At 46.1% G+C, this 19,554-nt stretch overlaps 1 protein-coding gene across 1 annotated transcript; it reads left to right on the top strand.

Moving 5' to 3' along the window:
* The first annotated feature begins 16,999 nt into the window (after positions 1–16,999).
* Positions 17,000–19,072, top strand: FJX1 (four-jointed box kinase 1). The gene has a single exon (XM_033149774.1). The coding sequence runs from the start codon at positions 17,170–17,172 to the stop codon at positions 18,418–18,420; it is 1,251 nt and encodes a 416-aa protein (XP_033005665.1). The 5' UTR covers positions 17,000–17,169; the 3' UTR covers positions 18,421–19,072.
* The last annotated feature ends 482 nt before the right edge of the window (positions 19,073–19,554 follow it).

Here is a 19,554-nt window from a genome sequence, read left to right as displayed (position 1 = left end):
TTTTCATAACAGATTCTGTGCTACTATATGGGTTCTCTTCCCCCCCCCTTCTTCCTCTCGCCTCCTTCTGCAGAGATTTATTTTACAGATCTCACTAAAATGTTTATGGAAAGTTCAGAGGCTGAGCTCAAACCCATTTGCAAAAGAAAATGCACAAAATGAAAACAAAATGGTTGGTCAGCTTCCCAAAGAGGGTGTTATTTGTGTTGCCTGCCTATGGGCTTGACTCATTGCTGACAGGCTGAGTAGATCAAACAAAATCCAGTCATTGGAAAAACATGTCTTCCCAGGCTATGTTGGAACTTGGAGGTTCTTGCAGCTCTCCTTGTAAACTGGGAAGGGCAAAGGAAAGGAGTCTAGACTTAGAAGCATAGGGAGAAATACCACGCATTCTCAAATTATTGCTTTTCATTTTAAAGGTTTCAAAACAATCATATTAACAACAGAGGCATTGTTGTTCTTAAAGGCTCTGGAATTAACGATGAGTACAGAGTTGGACATGACTAAATGACTAAACAACAGCAACAAAACAATTCAATTACCACACAGCTTCCGCCAAGGATCTGGAAAGCATGTAAATAATGATTCCATGAAGGTCTGTCAAACCATCCCTCCTCCTCCCAGGAATTCCACATATGAATATAACAAAAGCCCTGCTAGATCAGACCAAAGACCCACTTGGAAGCCCAGTGTCTTGTTCTCACCATGACCAGTTAGATGCCTATGGGAAGGAAGCCCACAAGCAGGACATGAGTGCAATAGCCCTCTCATTCTCTCTGTTTGTGAATCCCAGCAACTGGCACATAGGAAACTGCCTGTACACAATCCCATCATCCATTCCATGTAGCTCAGTAGTTTCTACAGCAGTTCTCTGTGGTTTCAGACTGGGGGACATTCCCAGCCATACCTGGGAGATGCTGGGAGATGAATCTAAGACCTGCTTGCAGAGCAGATGCTCTACCACCTCTGATACTGGGAGTAATACACAGCCAAAATGACTACTAGCCATGAATTTGTCTGATCCCCTTTTCGAGACATCCCCTCCAATGTTTCACCAAACACTGCATGGGGTACATCTGCAGGTGCGTCAGGCCAATGGCTTTTTACCCAAGACCACTTCACATGTCGAAAACTTCCCGTACAGAAGTCAGTTCCTTCCTGGGAATGATAATCAACACACACGAGTAGATTTCTTTTATTCCACCATGAAGTTGTGTGTATTTCCCATTAGTTCAAATTCAGCTTTAAACACACCAGGTTTTACATCACCTTTGCAAAGTGGGAGCAGCAGCATGCAGCAAGGATAGCACTTCCCAATGGCTTCCTTTCTCGGGCTTTTACTGCTATAACAATCACTACTGCCTTTAGATGCAGCGTGTTTTGTTTTGTTTTTTTAAGTGTTTATCAGTCAGGCAGTATCTCTAGGGGGCCAAAAAAAAATTCCTCACGGTTGCTGTGGGCCAGTTTCAGTTGTACAAGTCTTGAAGAGCTGTATGCTTTTCAGATAAAGTGACAAGAGTTCCTTTTAAATTTAAAACAGCTTTGGATCCAAAAAGACAGCAATGGTATTTTGTATTCCGTGACAGCACAGAACTAACACTTGTGTGCGCTTTAATAAGTTTCTTTGATCACACTGACTGGGGGCTGCTTCAAACCTTATGCACAGAGGGAAATGTGAAAACTGTGAGCATATCAGCCTAGCAATAATATCACTTCACATTTATTTGGTGCTTTTGAGTATACAATGTGCTTCACAATTTGGAGGTCCAAATTGGCCAAACCGCACAGGAAACCCAGGTGCCTATAGGAAGTCCCTGACATTATTTTCTTTTAAAGATGAGCTGTAATCTCAAGCAGCACACTGGTATGGAGAAGGAGTTTCTTAACACTTTTCTCCCCACAATTTTCTGCAAAAAAACATTGCTGCTTCAAGCTGTTTTTTGCTCTGCAAGGTTTCCACTGCAAAACAACTTTGAGGAGTGTCATTGTAGTGACTTGGGAAGAATGTATGTGAATACACTTTATTTGCCATCACATTCACTATGTGATCCCTGGTGGCCTCTGGTAGCCCATATGATCAGTACACTAAACATTACCTTCTTTCTAAATCTGCTTCATGTGCCCTCATTGATGTCAGCACACGACCAAATTTGATGGGCTATGAAATGTTAAGAGGCGTAACACTTGCTCCATGATTCCTGGTTGGCTGAGGCCATTCTTCCTAGTCTTCACTTGGATAAAAATGGTATAAAGCAGTAACAGATAATGGAAACAACAGCAGAAAGCAGCAGCTTCAAGAAAAGAGTTGTCACAAAGACCAAAGATGACTTTGCAATGGCATGGTACATGTTTATTCAATACCCTGGAAAGGCTAATATTGTCTTCTCATCACCAGCTACCCACAACTCACTCTAGTAGGAGAGTAGAAGGCACCTAACTGATATAATCAATTCTACACTCCTGTATAAACCTGCTTAATGTTTGACTATCATTTACACTGTATATGCATGGACAGCGGCATAGCTAGCCGCTCGGGTGCCTGCATGCACACTGCACACAGGGGTGGGACTAGCTACCATGGGGGTGGGGCTAGCTGCCACTGGGGTGGGGCAAGTCACCCACTGGGTGGGGCGAGCCGGAGCAGGGGCCAGCAGAACTCCCCCTCAGCTGGAGGGCGGCTGGGGCGCACTGCAGGCCATGTGCTACATGTGTCCCATGCCATTTCCCACGCTGCATTTTCAGGCAGCACTGGGCCTACCCACTGGAGGATGTCCTGCAGCCCCAGTGCCGTCCGTGGCCCCCTGCCCCCTCCCTCCACTATTGTGCATGGAATGTTTCTCGGGGGCTAGAGGTATATGGGGATTGTTTGTCATAAGTCTTATCAGAGAATGATTTTTAAAAATATAAATAGATAGGTACAATAAGAGAGAAGAGTGAACATTCACCCGTTTAAGAGGTTTCTCTGGAAATATTTCTCCCTCCAGAGACACACTACTCTTGACCTGAATACCAAATGTATGAACATGCAGGTCAGCATTTTAAATAAGGAAGCTAAAATGCACATAATTGTATACTGGGCTGTGATCCTTACTGCAAAGGATAATTGGTGCCCAAGACCTCAGCACTAGCTTCCTTTGGGTGTAAAAGGTGCCAAATGACCAGGCTGAAATTAATCCTACAGCTGCCACCACTCCTGTTAGCTATATCCAGCAGGAGCCAGAAAAATCTCAAGCTGTACACCAGACATTCAGGAGAGCAAGAGCGAAACATCCAGACTCTCTGCCTCTTGAGCCCCAAGCCCAATTTACTCTGTAGCAGTTTGACTAGTGCATGGGTAGGCAATCTGGCCCGCAGACGGTCCGAGAATCAGCGTGTTTTTACATGAGTAGAATGTGTGCTTTTATTTAAAATTCATCTCTGGGTTATTTGTGGGACATAGGAATTAGTTCATTCCCCCCCCAAAAAATATAGTCCACCCCCCCCCCCCAAGGTCTGAGGGACAGTGGACCTGCTGAAAAAGTTTGCTAGCTCCTGGGGTAGGTACTGGATTCAGAGCCAAGCCTAACCACAAGAAACTACACCAGAAATATAAAAAGTAGATTTATTAATAATTATAAGATTAGTAGCTTATAAACTTGTAGGAACCCATCACATTAATAAATAAATAAATAAATAAATAAATAAATAAATAAATAAATAAGAGAAATAGCCATAGTGCAAGAATACATTTGGGGATTTGACTACAGGACATAAAACTAGAAAACTAGCTTGCCTCTCTCTCATACTAACCATTAGAGCTGCTCCCCCCACTGAAAAACCAGCTAGCATGCATAGGTGTGATGATCCAAAACGGAGGCACTAAACAAAGGGCAAAACCACTTTTATGGAAAGAAGCCTGGATACAGAGGACAGCTATTCCTTAGCCTGGATCACCATAACTTTCCAGCACTGAAGTGCGAGTGAACATGATACCTCACCAGGAAGGCATCTGACCTAATTAGCTAGACAGCCATAATGGCCTTGGACTTGCCTCATATGAGCTAATGCAGTGGCAAGGGGGAATTCCTGTTTATGGGAATGAACTTTTTACCCAGCCACAGTGTGCCCAGAAGCCTGAGCCAAAGAGCCATTTTACAATGAACCAAATAAATGTTTTTCTTTATGCTTCTCAAATCAGCCAATAGGACAGGCATAGGCAAACTCGGCCCTCCAGATGTTTTGAGACTACAATTCCCATCATCCCTGACCACTGGTCCTCTTAGCTAGGGATGATGGGAGTTGGAGTCCCAAAACATCTGGAGGGCCGAGTTTGCCTATTCCTGCAATAGGATATAGATTCAAATCTATAGATTGTAATAGTTTCAGCATAAGCAGTTGCCAGGCACACAACTAATTTTCTTTTGAGACTCCTTCGGGTAGTGAAAAGCGGGATATCAAATCCAAACTCTTCTTCTTCTTCTTCTTTTGCGAAAAGAATGTTGGGGGGGGGGGTTGTGTGAAAGACCTGGTCTAAGGTATACGAGGCATGAACTAAAGAGCATGAACTAGGAGCAGAAAGCCCTCGGTTCAAATCTCAGCTTGGCCATGAAATACCATCTCAAAATGATGTAATGAAACCAGAACTTTTAGGGACAAAATTGTCCTGGCACAGACAGGTGTCTGTTGAAAAGGAATGTTGAAAGGGTTACAAAGACGAAGGGTTACAAGGACAAACATTTTGTCTTCTTAGAAAAAGGTACTCTATAAACACAAAGCTAATATTAACAAGTTAAGAAGGATTTTTAAAAGAAAATGATATCAAACTTCTGGGAGTTCTTGTATGCATTGTTCCATCTTCAGGGAAGCAAATGTCATTTTTTCCTGCATCATCTTCATCATCTTCATCATCATTTATATACTTCCCTATACCCAGGTGTCTCAGGGCAGTTCACAGAATAAAATCAAGAGCATGAGGAGCTCCTAGCCAAATAACATCATGAGACAAGTAGTAAGAAACTTGCAGCAATATACTTCTGAATATTTTCTTCTTCTCTACATTTGAATGGCATGCCAACTAATTTCCTGAAATAAATAAGATGTTGCTTTTTTACCATTATAATCCTGTCTCTGGGCTTCCTTTTTAGTGGCCTTCCACACCCAGTTGCAGATGGTGGGGTGGAGGGGCAAGCCCTGAGCTCCAGTTGCCTGCATTGTCACGGCATACTGGGATAGAGGGAAAGAGGGGAGGCAGCAGCAAGTTCTATGCAGTGCAAACACACCAGCAGGAACTGCAAAGATGAATTTCAGAGAAAACAGTTTTTAACAATAGAGGTACATGATGGCAGATTTAGAGGACATAGTATAATGTAAGGACAATACATGGATTGTGGAATAATCCAGTAAATCAAACATGGGATGGGGGTGATGTGTCAGAAAGGAGACATCTCTGCTGTTTACTTTGGATTATCCTTTATATGAATATTAAAACCATCCATCTCTTTTCAAAAAGAGAAGAACTTAGCATGATTAGTAAATGATGGATGTCTGCATGGTGCAACAGCCATATTTTATTATTAAACCTCTAAGACATTGGCATTACATTGTAAGAAAACAAATGTGCATCTCCTGGTGTCTTCTAATCACAATGAAAATCTTCAGTTAAACAAAGCATCAGTTCTCTGAGACAATTCAGGTTCTTGAGGACAATCCACACAACTGCATTAGCACCCCCAAAATTGGATAGAGTGGATCCATGCAAGATTCAGCACGTGGTAAATAGTTATGTGTGTGATTCACCTCTACAATCCATATTTACGGTAACTGTGGAATAATTTTGGGTCACTGAGTAGACTGTCAAGCAACCACACAATCACATCACCATGTCCAAGTTGAGCATAGATCCATACAAGACACACGCCTACTTTTCTACTTGGATTATGCAACTTGGCTGAAAGTTTTTGTGTGTGGAAGTAAGGTCCACTGGAATCAACTGCGCTTGCTCCCAAAGAAATTAATTTAGGATTGGGATTCCAGATTGTATTTTACATACAACTGAATTATCACAGTGCGAGTTTCTTTGATGCCAGATAAATCACACATGGCAGAGCCTTTGGCTCTCTTTACTAGACTAAATATAAATATCCCTGTACCTTTGTGAATCATCTCTGAAAAGGAATGTGCATATCCTTCTCATATAACTGCGGATCATCAAACCAGCTGATGGATACTAAAGCTTGCCAAGGATCAGGCATCAAAACTCTTGTGAACTGGTTTGATGTTAAAGAGGACTGCTGGCCATGGTTACCTATGAAGTGTTGTGTAACATGAAACTCTGCCATACATAAATCACTGGCCTTTAGTATCCTGCATCTGGAGCTTAGATTTCTTGGTTAATGTCAAAAAAGACATTTGTTTCATATAGCATTCAAACATTCCACGAGACAGAAAGCATTCTGGGTTCCTGGCTCCGTCAAATTTGTAACTACTATTGGAAAAATCCTAGGAGGACCCCTAGAGGATCTCTAGATGACAATCACGTCAGGAAGATAATAAAAACCCAATCATTTCAATCTTGAGCACCCTAACCAAATCAAGTCTTTCTTTACGATGGACAGCTCCATTAAAAGATACAGAGAAGCCAATGAAGGCACTTGTTGAAGAGAATGTGCAGAAAACAAAGCAGCACAATGAAAAACAGGTCTCTGGAAGCAGTGTGATGTAAATTCCTTGCGGCAGAGGCCTATCTTCTTTTGCTGGTGTTGCTCTGTACATTGATGTGTTACCTAAATAACAATAATCTTCCTTGGTGCAAGGCATATGAATTAATTCTTCTAATACGTGACCTTCTAAAATAGGACTGGGGGACCTTTTTTTCAGCCCAAGGACTGCATCCTCTGAGACGAAACCTTCCAAGGGCCACATATCATTGGCAGGTGGGGCTGGTATATTTATTGTTTACCAGTAATTGTAACTGGAATTCTAGAAATTATGGAAATATTAGTGGAAGATGCAGGTATACAAAATAAAGAAGGCAAAGAAACGAATATTTCAGGCACCAGTATTACTCCATTGTGTTGGTTGCCTAGACAGCAATAACAAGATACAAGAGCTGTTATCCATTTTCTCCATTAACACAAGCATGTTGATAATGTCCCTTAAATTATCTGTTTTATTTGAGTTCTGTAAGAGCTGGTTTATGAACCTTCTGACCTAAATCCAGCATCTGTATTTCTGCTTCATTCGGGGTAAATTAGCGCCAATGGACTGAAAGAATATCTGCCACAAGAGTTTATTTGTAGCATGATCAGAATGTCAGTTGTTGCATTCGCCGCACCATGGATGCACCCGGAATACAGCTGTATATCTGCAGCTGTAAAATTCAGTCCTTTGTATTCTCTTCTTTTTCCATCTGGAAAACAGGCATGGGTAGGCACAGGAGCTGGAGAAAGGAAACCAGCATGCCCTTAAATACTTGGCATCTCCTTGTATTCCAGCCATGGCAAGGTCTGTGCTAACACACGCTGTTCTAAAACAGTAATTCCCAAGTGATGAATCATGGCCACCAATGAATCACACAGAACTTTGCCATGATGATGTTGAGACATTCCAAGAAAAGAAACACAGACGAAAAGAATCCAACAATCAAACTAAAAAAGGGCAGAAGCATGGAGTTAGGCTACACTGATAGAGGCTGCTCATGTTTAATAGCCAATGAGTCCCAGACAGAAAGTGAAATTTGAGTTTTAACTGGTTGCCTTCAATCAGGTCTTTGTGCAGTTGTTTTGTGCAGGAGGTTTTTTATCAGAATCCAAATTTCAGGGCCAAATTTCATGTCACGCAGCTCTGACTTTAAGGGCAATGTTTTTGTTATTTTTCTAAGTAGCCAGAATTTCTATGGATTGGGACCCTAGCACAGGAACATAGGAAGCTGCCTTATACAGAATCTGACCATCGTTCAATTTTAGCTCAGTACTGTCTACACTGACTAACAGTGGTTCTTCAGGGTTTCAGACCAGGAGTCTCTTCCATTCCTACCTAGAGATGCCAGGGATTGAGCTTGGGACCTGCTGCATTCTGGTGCCTAAAAAGATATAATAATGGTGCCAAGTGAGCCCCACTGGAGAGAACATTCCACAAATTAGGAGCCACCACAAAAAAGGCCCATTCTCGTGTTGCCACTCTCCAGATAAGTAAATAAATAAAATAAGTAAATAATATGTATTCCTGTTACTATTTGTTCAGCAGGGTCTAGAAAAGACCCTGATGTTGGGAAAGATGGAGGGCACAAGGAGAAGGGGACAACAGAGGATGAGATGGTTGGACAGTGTTCTCAAAGCGACTAGCCTGAGTTTAGCCAAACTGCGGGAGGCAGTGGAGGATAGGCGTGCCTGGCGTGCTCTGGTCCATGGGGTCACGAAGAGTCGGACACGACTGAACAACTGAACAACAACAACAACATTTCCCCCTAGCTCTCCTAAAAGCAAAATTATTTTAAAAGTGGATTTGTTGCACCAGGGTGATAAAAGTTTAATCAAATTGCACAAACCTACGCTTCTGCTATGTGTTTGAAAGGCTCTGGCAAAATACTGATGATTTGGAGGTGACCTTAGACTGCAATATTACGCTTGCTTTCCTAGGAATGAAGCCCACTGAACTCGGTAGAACCTCTGGATAGACATGCATACAACTGAGCTGTACAATATTTTGTAATCAAGTGACAACTCTATTAAGACCCACCTTTTGCATTCCAGTATTGATGCATTTCACTGTTAATTGCATTCCACTACCACCCCATCTATTTTGCTTTTGCTTAAGGGGATTCAATCAGTTTTGCATGCCACTGGCCTCTTTGCTTATGCTGTAAGCAATAGTGCACAAATCTTTATGCTTAGCGTTGTTGTTCGTATATCACTGGCAAGGGTTCTTTGCCGAGAGGACTGCCCTGCCTAAAGGTTTGCTCATTTAGAAGCATAATTTAGCCTCAGAGAGAAATAGACTTCCTTTAAAATGTATTATTAGTAAAAGGACGATCTCTAAATTTAAATTCATACCCTTGTTTCCCTTTTCCGGCACATAATGATTTGCTCTCAGATGCTATCCTGTGTCAGCCTTTGGGCTCCTTCCTATTGAAACACCACCCTAGTTCCTATTGAATAAGAAGCAGCTATTCAGGATAATGGTGCTGTTCCTATCTGGAATTGTGGGTTTTTGACAATCAGCACCATCAGTGGAACATATGATTGTCCCTGTTAACACTGTGCAGTTTCAAGGGATAAAAAGCCAGCTTTCAGCATATCATTGCCCAGTAAAAGGAATCTGGAGGAGGAGGAGGAGGTGGAGGAGGAGCAGGAAGGAAGGAAGGAAGGAAGGAAGGAAGGAAGGAAGGAAGGAAGGAAGGAAGGAAGGAATATTGGCACCCAGCACACTGCTAGCATTGGCTAAATATTAAATAGCTGTGCACCACCAAAGAAGGATCTGATGTGATAAGAACTGTGACTGTTGGCAATATAAGCAGGAACAACATTTTATCCAAGTGCCAGGAGTGTTTTCAATAGCAGGCCAGAGGAAGAAACAAGACATGGCAGCTGCAAATGGCCTTGACTCCTTGATGTGCATCTTTCTTGTCCAGTCAGCAGCATCTGTTGTGAGTTGGTAGAGTAACACAAGGCTTCTGTGAGATCATGATGTGGGTAAAGATTTGCAGAGGTGAGGTGGGGTGAGTTTCAGGTGTGAGGAAGGGATGATCCATATCCCTTATTCCTATTAGTGGGGCCACCTTGAAATTCCAGATGTTAAAGGGACAACATGTCCACCTACAGGGGTACAATCCTAAACATTTAGGATTAGCATCCAAACCTTTGGTTGTGGGGAGTTGAAGCCCGCTTTGTCAAATTGGTGGCAATTAGATGGTCACGTACATAGATCACATGGTATCCTAAAACAAACTTTTTTCAAAAGAAATAAAAAATTAAATAATAACATTTCTATCAAGCCATATAACATTTAAGTGACTAAGTGGAACTTCTGGGATGTGGGACATTCAGTGTCTCAAAAGCTCTCTCTCAACCCTAGATTTGATAGAACCCCATAGGCCCTATTCTGGCATTTTCAACTCACAGAATTCACGTGACCCAATTAACACCACTTCCACATAGCTCCATTGGGAGAGGAGGTCTAAAGAGGGCAGCAGGGGGGAGGGGAGCTTCTCTACAGGCATAGGCTCCCCGTGTTGATCACACAGGGTCTTAAATCATGCAGGAAACTTATGCCTGTACAGCAGACTCCAGATATTTAGACCAGAGTTATTTATTTACCACCCTATACCTACTGGTCTCAGGGCTGTTCACAGAATAAATGAGGGCGATTCACAGAATAAATTTATACTCCCAAGTTATGGGGAGCCTGTTGGCTTCCAGATGTTGCTGGACTACAGTTGACGGGGGCTGGTGGGACTTGGAGGCCAACATCTAGAGCAGGGGTCCCCAAACTAAGGCCCGTGGGCCAGATAAGGCCCGAGGGACTTGTTTATCTGGCCCGTGCAACCCCTGGTGCCCACTGCCACCGCCCACTCTTACCGGCACTGCGCTTCACAGCTGCCCACTTCCGGGTCAGAGGAGCACCGGAAATAGCTTGTGCACATGCGTATTATTTCCAGTGTACATCTGGGTCAGAGGAGGCCCAAGCACATGCGCACAAGCTATTTCCGGTGCTCCTCCAACCCGAAAGTGCACCGGAAATAGCGTGTATGCACGCGTATGGGCGCACGCTCCCCAGCCCTCTGACCCGCCGCACAATTGGCGCTGGAGACGCTGGCCCGAGGCGCGGTAAGTTTGCTGACCCCTGATCTAGAGGGTCACAAGTTTCTCATCCCCATTTTATACTCACCCACTTCAGGGCACTTAGGCTGAAATTGTATGTGCACTGACTGGGGAGTAAGCACCATTGAATTCCCTGGGATGTACCGGTACTTCTAAGTCAATATAAAGCAGAGGATCAGGCTGCGTGTCTCCAATGTATCAATAGGACTAAAGTGAACTTGATTGACTGAAGGAATGCTGCACCCCGGTTGGCTGAATTTGTGAAACTAAATCACAAAGAATGAGGCAGGGACTAATGGACTCAAAGGCATATATATGGCAGATAGTGTCCCCTTCTTCCTTTCCAACAGTGTCACTCGATCTTTACTAGCAGAACTGCAACAGATGAAGGTCTTCCTCTGCACATGGTTGCAACGATGGGGGAAGCATGTTGGGTTTGGGGCAAGAACGCCCAGCCAGAATAAAAAGATGGCAACTGTAAAGCAAGACATGAAGCATGAAGAAGGAATCTGGGCAGCAATCAACTTCAGGAACAGCCCTTCAGCCAAAGAGGTGTGTCAGAAACTAACTAACTCAAGCTCTCCAGACTGAGAAAGCAGAAGGTGGCTTCCTATATTCCTGTGACTTTGGCTTCCCAGTTTCTATCGGGAGACTCAGAACTTCTCACCAAGGTTTCAGATTTAGCAGGAAACCTGTGGCCTTCCAGATGTTGGTTGCAGCCACAGATCCCTCAGCCCAGATGCATGGTTTCAGTCTAAGAGGCTGGCAGGGCAAAGGCTAAGGGCCTACTAATTCTAAAACCTAGAGGTTGAATGATGTGGTAGCTGACATGATCTAATTTTTTTATAAAAAATAAAACAAGGGAGATGAAAAATGTATTTTCAACTCTGTCACTGAAACATTCACAATACAAAGCAGGTCAAATGCATATTTCTTCCTTGAGGGCAGGCCTGCAGAAGTTGTGAACTGTCAATCTGAACATGGTCCATCAAGCGTGGCCTGCCAGATGTTTGATGACCCTTCTGTCATTGCAGTCCCAGGGAGGCAGTGAAACAGGTTCCTGGTGGGTTGGCATGCAAAATTGTGGGCAGCGTTCTGGGAGGAGGGCTGCTCCTGCCGCAAGGGAAGACACCTGCACTTCCATATACCACCTTCAGAACATTGCATCTGCTGGTGGGAGGGAATGAGAACAGAACCCAGCAGAATTATTACTGGTCCTGGGGTCTTCTTCCTTTCATCACTGTTTCCAGCCCATTTTTATTAATAACAAGGTGGGGAGCATTTCATTGTAACTTAATGCATTTAATGCCTGCATGTGTTTTCAAATATTGTTGTACAGGAGTGAGCAGAAACAAACGTCAAAATTGCTTTTGGCCTGTAGGTGGAGTAAGAAGAACATTGTTGGGGAAACAGAAATTTGCCACAAAGGTCAGTTTAAAATACCATACAGCGGTACCTCGGGTTACATACGCTTCAGGTTACAAACTCCGCTAACCCAGAATAACGCTTCAGGTTAAGAACTTTGCTTCAGGATAAGAACAGAAATCGTGCTCTGGGGGCGCAGCGGCAGCGGGAGGCCCCATTAGCTAAAGTGGTGCTTCAGGTTAAGAACAGTTTCAGGTTAAGAACGGATCTCCAGAAAGAATTAAGTACTTAACCCGAGGTACCACTGTATTCACAGCCAGATTGGGAAGGAAGTAGACATTTAATAATATTTGAATATGCAAATGTGAAATCTATTATGAACCGTTCCACATGAAGACAATTTTTGTCCAGTCCTTCTACCTTAATATCAACATCAAAAGTTGGAAGCTTGTCTTCTAGTTTCACCATAAAACTCAATATTTCTTCATCTGAAAAAAGGCATTATAATTTGATAGACAGTTTAAAATAAACTTTGACATTTGAACTGTATTTCCTTTTGATTTCAGCAATGGAGCAAGACCTGCATCTGTCATAGATATGATGGTGTCACACAGTTTGGGCTATTAGTACTCCATCTGTAAAAAGGGAATAACAATAACATCACTTAATTATATTATTTATTTCATAAAATTTAGATGCTACTTGATTATTATTTTTTTAAAAAACAAAGTGATTTATAGCTTCAGAGAGTTGCTGTTAAAGTGAGAACAACAATTATTTACAGTAAATAAAGGTTATATAAAGTACAATGCATGTTTTGATGTTTGTTATAAATATTGCACCATAGACACATCATAAAGTGTCAGAAATTATTGTTTTTATACCTTGAAACCATATTAAAACAAGAATATCTGCCACCTTCAAAATATGTCTATCATAAAACAAAGACGAATTATACATACACACACACTAATTTTCATAGTATGTAGATTAAAGGTAAAGGGACCCCTGACCGCTAGGTCCAGTCACGGATGAATCTGGGGTTGCGGCGCTCATCTCGCTTTATTGGCCAAGGGAGCCAGCATACAGCTTCCAGGTCATGTGGCCAGCATGACTAAGCCGCTTCTGGCAATCCAGAGCAGCGCACGGAAACGCTGTTTATCTTCCCGCCGGAGCGGTACCTATTTATCTACTTGCACTTTTGGGCGTGCTTTCAAACTGCTAGGTGGGCAGGAGCTGGGACTGAGCAATGGGAGTTCACCCCATCTCAGGGATTGGAACCACCAACCTTCTGATCGGCAAGCCCTAGGCTCAGTGGTTTAGACCACAGCGCCACCCACGTCCTTAGTATGTAGGTTACACATACCAATTCAGTATAGTGACAGGCTACAATATACTATGCATACTTTTCTGGGAGTTGATACCTTGAATACAATAGGGCTCTCTGCTGAGTAAGGACACAAAGAAGTACTGTACATTGCCTAAGACAGAACCACATCCTTGGTTGAAATACCATCTCTGACAAGAACTTGCTTGAGGCAAGCCACTGTTTTTTCAGCATCAATCCCTTATCCACAGTATGAGGATGATCAGAAACCTAATGATTCTGCTGTAAGGAGTTGTGAAATAATGTGTAAGAGCATTCTGAACCATCTCCAGTGCTAAATGCAACATCTTATGAATTCCACCAATTTCAGTTTTTTGCCACATGGTGGAGCCCTCAATCGCAGTAACGGTGTGTTATCCCAGGATGAGAACAGTGTCTATAATTACTTGTAAAACTTGTCATTTTATATTAAAACACTGAACGCTTTTTATTAGTGTGTAAATAATGAATTGGGGCTAGTGGATTAATACATTATAATGCATGATGGGGAGAAGCAATTATGTAATTTTAACATTCACAATGAAGAAAATGTAGGTGGTTTGTGCACTTATTGAATACTCACGAAGGCTGGTGGAAGTTTCAGCTAGAACTTTGTAGGGGTTGTTTATTTTATTGGTGACTCAATCCCCAGTCCTTGGAGAATGGATTGTAACATTGGATCAGGCTTGACTTGGGCTGCATGCTCTGGCATCACCCGGGTTATTAGACAGGATAACCAAACTGTGCCTCCAGAGGCAGAGGCAGTATACCTCTGGATAGCAGATACCAGGAAGGGGTGGTGTTGCCTTAATGACCTTGTGAACTTCCCAGAAAAAAAGTTGGGGACAGAATGGCAAGCTAAATAGGGAAGGGCTGTGGCTCAGTGGCAAAAGATTTGTGCTGCATGGCTGTGGCTCAGTGGCAAAAGATTTGTGCTGCATGGAGAAGGTCCCAGGTTCAATCTGCAGTAGCAGTTAGGGATTAAAGATGCTTGTCTGAAACCTTGCAGTAGCCAATGCTGAGCTAAATGGACCAAGGGCCTGACTTGGAAGGAGGCAACTTCCTAGTACGTTCCTATGTTCCTAAGCAAATTATTGTATGCTTCTGGCCAACTGACATGTGATTGTGATTGTCTTCATACACCCTTAATTTAGACCAGTGTTCCCCAACCTTGGGCCTCCAGCTGTTTTCGGACTACAATTCCCATCATCCCTGACCACTGGTCTTGCTAGCTAGGGATGATGGGAGTTGTAGTCCAAAAACAGCTGGAGACCCAAAGTTGGGAAACATGGATTTAGACGGTCTGTGCATGCACCCTGGTCCAACAGAGGAGCTATAAATACATAATACAAATAAAACCTCTTTAATGGGCATGGAAGAGTGCTTGTGTTATCACTCATGGGGCTCCCTGTGACACTCATTCCACCAACCATACTCTAGACATCCTTCATGTTGCCATGGCTTGTCCCTTTATTGCAATGGGGAATAACTGCATCCTCCCCTCCACCCAGCAATTACATATTGCTTGAGGATGGAGGGGGGTGCAATATTCTCTAAACAAAAGTGCTTTTTTAGACAGACAACAACACACACTGATCCTGCACAACACATGACATTTTTGCTTGACTAACTGATACAGTATTGGTGAAGGCCCCAAGATCTGAGAAAGGTACTGTACTGTTACATTTAGACATTTAGAAAAATTTAATTTTGGGGTAATGTATTCAGCTGGAGTTGCCTCTGGTCAAGAAGGATATTGAAACAAGAATTAAGAAAGTTCAAGGAGAAGAGAAGGTCCAGAGGACAAGTCATTATGAAGAAAGAGTAGGGCCGGGGAGGGATAATAAGCCCCTCTGTTCTAGAATGTACCTACAGTCTTTCTTGAAATAGTCAATAAAACGTTCCTTTAGAGATGCTTTGGGATGCTGTGGCCCATTTTCCATCCTTCCACAGCAATCCTCCAAGTTGGTGATGGACCATTCTTCTTTGTTGTAAATACAAAACTCCCCAGATTATTTCCAAAGGGATGTGAAATAATAACACCAAGCTGGTGGTCCACATGTGTGGCAGCTTGTTTGGGTGAGATGGGATGACTTCATAAGCCAAAAGAAAAGAGAGAGAAAGCTTGCGTACATGGTGGAAGCAGAATCTACATCAAACTGTCTGGATCCCTTCTAATTACAGATTGTACTTTAATGTTGGAACCCAGTGTACACTCATTTTTATTTTTAAAAAAGTTCCACTGAACAAAACAGAGCTCACATCTGAGGATCACAGTGTAACTGCCACTGAGCTGGCAAAGAAAGCTGGTTGTGACTGCCGTCTCTGATTTCACGTTTTCTCTCTCTCCTCGGTTCATTTTATTTCTCTGTGGGAGGATGAGAGAAAGAATCACTGACGCCAGCAGATAGCAGCCTAGACTTCAAACCATCCTTGATCGATTTCAAAGAGCTCCTGGCTGCTTAATAAATATTTACCCAATGTTACCTGCAATTTGTGCGCCTTACTGATACATATACAGACAAAGGGACTGATGCCACAAAGGTTCTATTCGATCATTCCGAAGGAGCCAAGTGGAGGGGGCCGAATTTACCTCTTGTCGGTTCAGCCGGGAGGAAACAGGCCGTTCCAGCGAGAAATGTGGATCCAATTGTGTTCCTCACCAATGCTGCCTTTCTTAGTGCATATCTTACAAGGGCAGCTGCTCAGTTGGTAGGATCCGAACCCCACATAATCTGTGCAATATTTAATCCGGAGCAAATGCCACTGGTGGGGACGGTGGGGTAGGGTTCCTGCGGACTAAACCTGTGACTACTGCCCTCTTTCCAAGGGTAGCCTTTTCTGTGCATGGCGGGCAGGTGGGGGGTGCACGTCGACCCTCGCTCCCCGCTTGCAAGGGTCAAACGCCGCTGCGTTTGTGTCGCTGTTGCCGGGAAGCAGCCCACCCCTCTCGCCAGCCTCGTTTTCCTGCTCCGTCCCACGCTTTTCTGTCCCTCCCACTCCAGGAGAAGGAAGGCTCTTTGAAACCAGCGCTCAGCTCCCATCTTTTCTTCTAAACGTGCCGAATCCTTTGTGCTTCCCAACCCGGGTGGGAGGAGGGAGGTGCGGGCGGAGGCGGTCCGTGGCCCAGGCCGTTCCGTCGGAGAAACGCCCCCGATCGCGGCTTAGAAGCTAACCAGGGGGGAAACAAAGCCCACTCCCGGGGTCAGAGTGGCTCGGGAGGCGCTCCCTCTCCTCGCAGGAGCCCCTCACGGCCAGCCACTCCCCGACGGCGGGTCCCCCGTTTCTGGGGCCATCGCCGCTTTAAGCGGAAAGCCACGCTGGGCGGTGGGCTGGGTCGGCGAGCTCCCCCCCCCACCTCGCTCTCCCACGTGGTCTCGGCGCTTGTGAATTGCCCTAGCTGGAGGGTCTCGCTGCAGACGCCGGTCCCGCCGCCCGGAGAAGAGCGCTCTCTCTCCCTCTTGCTCTTTCGCCGCGGCGAGCGGCTGCTTCCCTCCGGCGGAGTTCTCGGAGCAGCGCCGCGCCATGAGCGGAGGAGGAGGCAGCCGCGGGCGTCGGGAGAGCCGCGGTGCCGCCCGGCCGCCGGGTCCCAGCGCAGCAGACTGAGGCAGAGGCGAGAGCGGGACGAGGCGGAGGAGGAGAATGCGACGCGCGGGTCTGGCCGGGCTGGGCTTCGTGGCCGGGCTGTGGCTGCTGGCCGTGGTGGCGCTGGCGGGGCTGTGGAGCGGGCGCGGCGCCCGGGAGCCCGGCGTCGAAGCGGCGTTGAGCGGGCGCCTCCTCCGGCCGCCCAGCCAAGCGGCGCAGAAAACTTTCCGCGCGCTGCTCACGCTGCCGGGACAACCCTCGGAGGGGCCGGGCGAAAGTGGGCAGGAGCCGCCGCCTGTTCCCGCGGATCCCCCTCGGGGCGTAGCGGAGCCGCCCGTGCGCGGCGGGATCTTCTGGAGCCGGGCGCTAGAGGCGCAAGTGCCGCCGGGCTTCTCGGCCGAGGAGGCGGCGTCGTGGCTGCGGGCGGCCCGCGAGGCGCGAGTCGTGTCCCTGGAGCGCGGCGGCTGCGGGCGCAGCTCCAACCGGCTGGCGCGCTTGTCGGACGGCAGTCGCGCGTGCGTGCGCTACGGCATCAACGCGGAGCAGATCCAGGGCGAGGCGCTCTCGTACCACCTGGCCGGGCTGCTGGGCATCCAGGAGCGGCTACCCCCGTTGGCGCTGGCGCGGGTCGAAAGCCGCGGAGGGCAGTGGGCTCCCGTGCGCGACGAGCTGCGCGGCTCCCCCTGGGCCGACGGCGCCGTGGTGAGCCTGGCGCGCTGGGTGGACAACCTGACCGACGTGGTGGCTCCCGCCCCGTGGCGGGCCGAGGCGGGCGCGGCGGCGACGTCGGGCCCCCGTCGGCTGCAGCCCCTGTCGGCCGGGGAGCTGCGCGGCCTGAGCCAAGCGCAGCTGGTGGAGCTGGTGCAGTGGAGCGACCTGATCGTCTTCGACTACGTGACGGCCAACTTCGACCGGCTGGTCAGCAACCTGTTCAGCCTGCAGTGGGACCCGCGGGTGATGCAGCGCGCCACCAGCAACCTGCACCGGGCGCCCAACGGCGGACTGGTCTTCCTCGACAACGAGGCCGGCCTGGTGCACGGTTACCGGCTGCTGGCCATGTGGGACAAGTACAACGAGCCGCTGCTGCGCTCCGTCTGCGTCTTCCGAGAAGCCACTGCCCAGCGGGTGCGGGAGCTGCACCGCGCGCGCAACGCCGCCGCCGAGCTGCTCCACCTTTACCGGACCCGGGAGCCCCTGGCCGGCGTGTTGGGCTTCCTCTCCGAGCAGCAAGCGCAGCTGCTGCAGGACCGTGTCGACTTTGTCCACAAGCACATTTTGCACTGCAAAGCCAAGGCCGCCTCGCTGTGACCCCTCTGGGTCTGCTGGACCTGGGTGGATTTAACATTTTGAAGGGCGTAATGAAGGCACTGGAGGTGTGCCCGGTAGCGCAGTGTCCCTAAGGGAGATGAATGCAGGGGCAGCGGTTGTAGGTGGCTGGAACGCAGCTTCTGGTCTAGAGCACTTCTGGAAACCTTGCCTTGAAATATCTGACCAGCCTGCCGAAAAATGAACTTAATAATTGAGAGTACTTTGTTTTTTAGGGGGGAGGGCGGAGAGACTAGTTAATGGTTCCCAGACATTTTCCTGCTGGGATCCATCAGCAGAATGTGGTCTTCCTTTGTTTGGTGCACACAGTTTAAATTCCAACCCCAAAAGTGAAATTTCTGACTAGGCAGCCTTATGCAGCCTGTACTCCCAGCTTTCCACCCCATCCTCAAAGGAGACCTGGGTTGGCTTAGATTTTTTCAGAGGGATGCACTGAAAACAATGGCCTTTTTAGGTGTAAGGTGTAATGCTGCCCTGATGCACCTGTCCTGCACTATTGTCTGCTATAAAACTAGGCCAGGTACTGGTAATATCCTTCCATTGCACAGTGTTGTTTTTCTTTTCTTTGTGTCCGAAGTAATTAGGGTCCAAAATGACTTTTGAGGGACTCAGTCTGTGGCCTGTGCTGGAACTAAATGGGTGTGGTCCTAACTAGTCCCTTGGATAAGAGACCACTGGGAGCCTCCTGTAACATCATGGCATAATGATAATAAGTGTATGTTTTAATTGCTATATATCTCCCTGTATTAATTTCATGCCAGGTTTCTCTTTCAAGTGTGCCCCCCTTAATCACTCTTATAAGAGCATCCCTTAAGAATTCACTCTGAAATACTCTGTGCAAAAGCTATTGCCGTGGTTGGGTGCAACCAGCTACCTTTTCCTTCCAGTGGGGATTTGTATGTACACAAGATTCCATGTAACAATCCCCTTTATTTTAAATGAAAAAGTACTTGCTATCCAGTAACAATCTGCATCTATCCCACTTATGGACTTGCATTTTCCTGTGGCTCTTCCTAGCCAGGGTGGACATAGTTTTGACAAAAGTTAGTATTTTAAAAAAGAAGTGATGAGAAAGTCACTGTTCCAGTAGCTTTTGACTTTAACCAGTGAGAAGCA

This window comes from Lacerta agilis, chromosome 1, assembly GCF_009819535.1.
Source record: "Lacerta agilis isolate rLacAgi1 chromosome 1, rLacAgi1.pri, whole genome shotgun sequence".
NCBI classification, from domain to species: Eukaryota; Metazoa; Chordata; class Lepidosauria; order Squamata; family Lacertidae; genus Lacerta; species Lacerta agilis.
This window is presented reverse-complemented; position numbering and strand designations above follow the sequence as displayed.

Excerpts from the sequence above, each read along its gene's own strand:
- FJX1 (XM_033149774.1), top strand. The coding sequence starts at position 17,170 with ATGCGACGCGCGGGTCTGGCCGGGCTGGGCTTCGTGGCCGGGCTGTGG.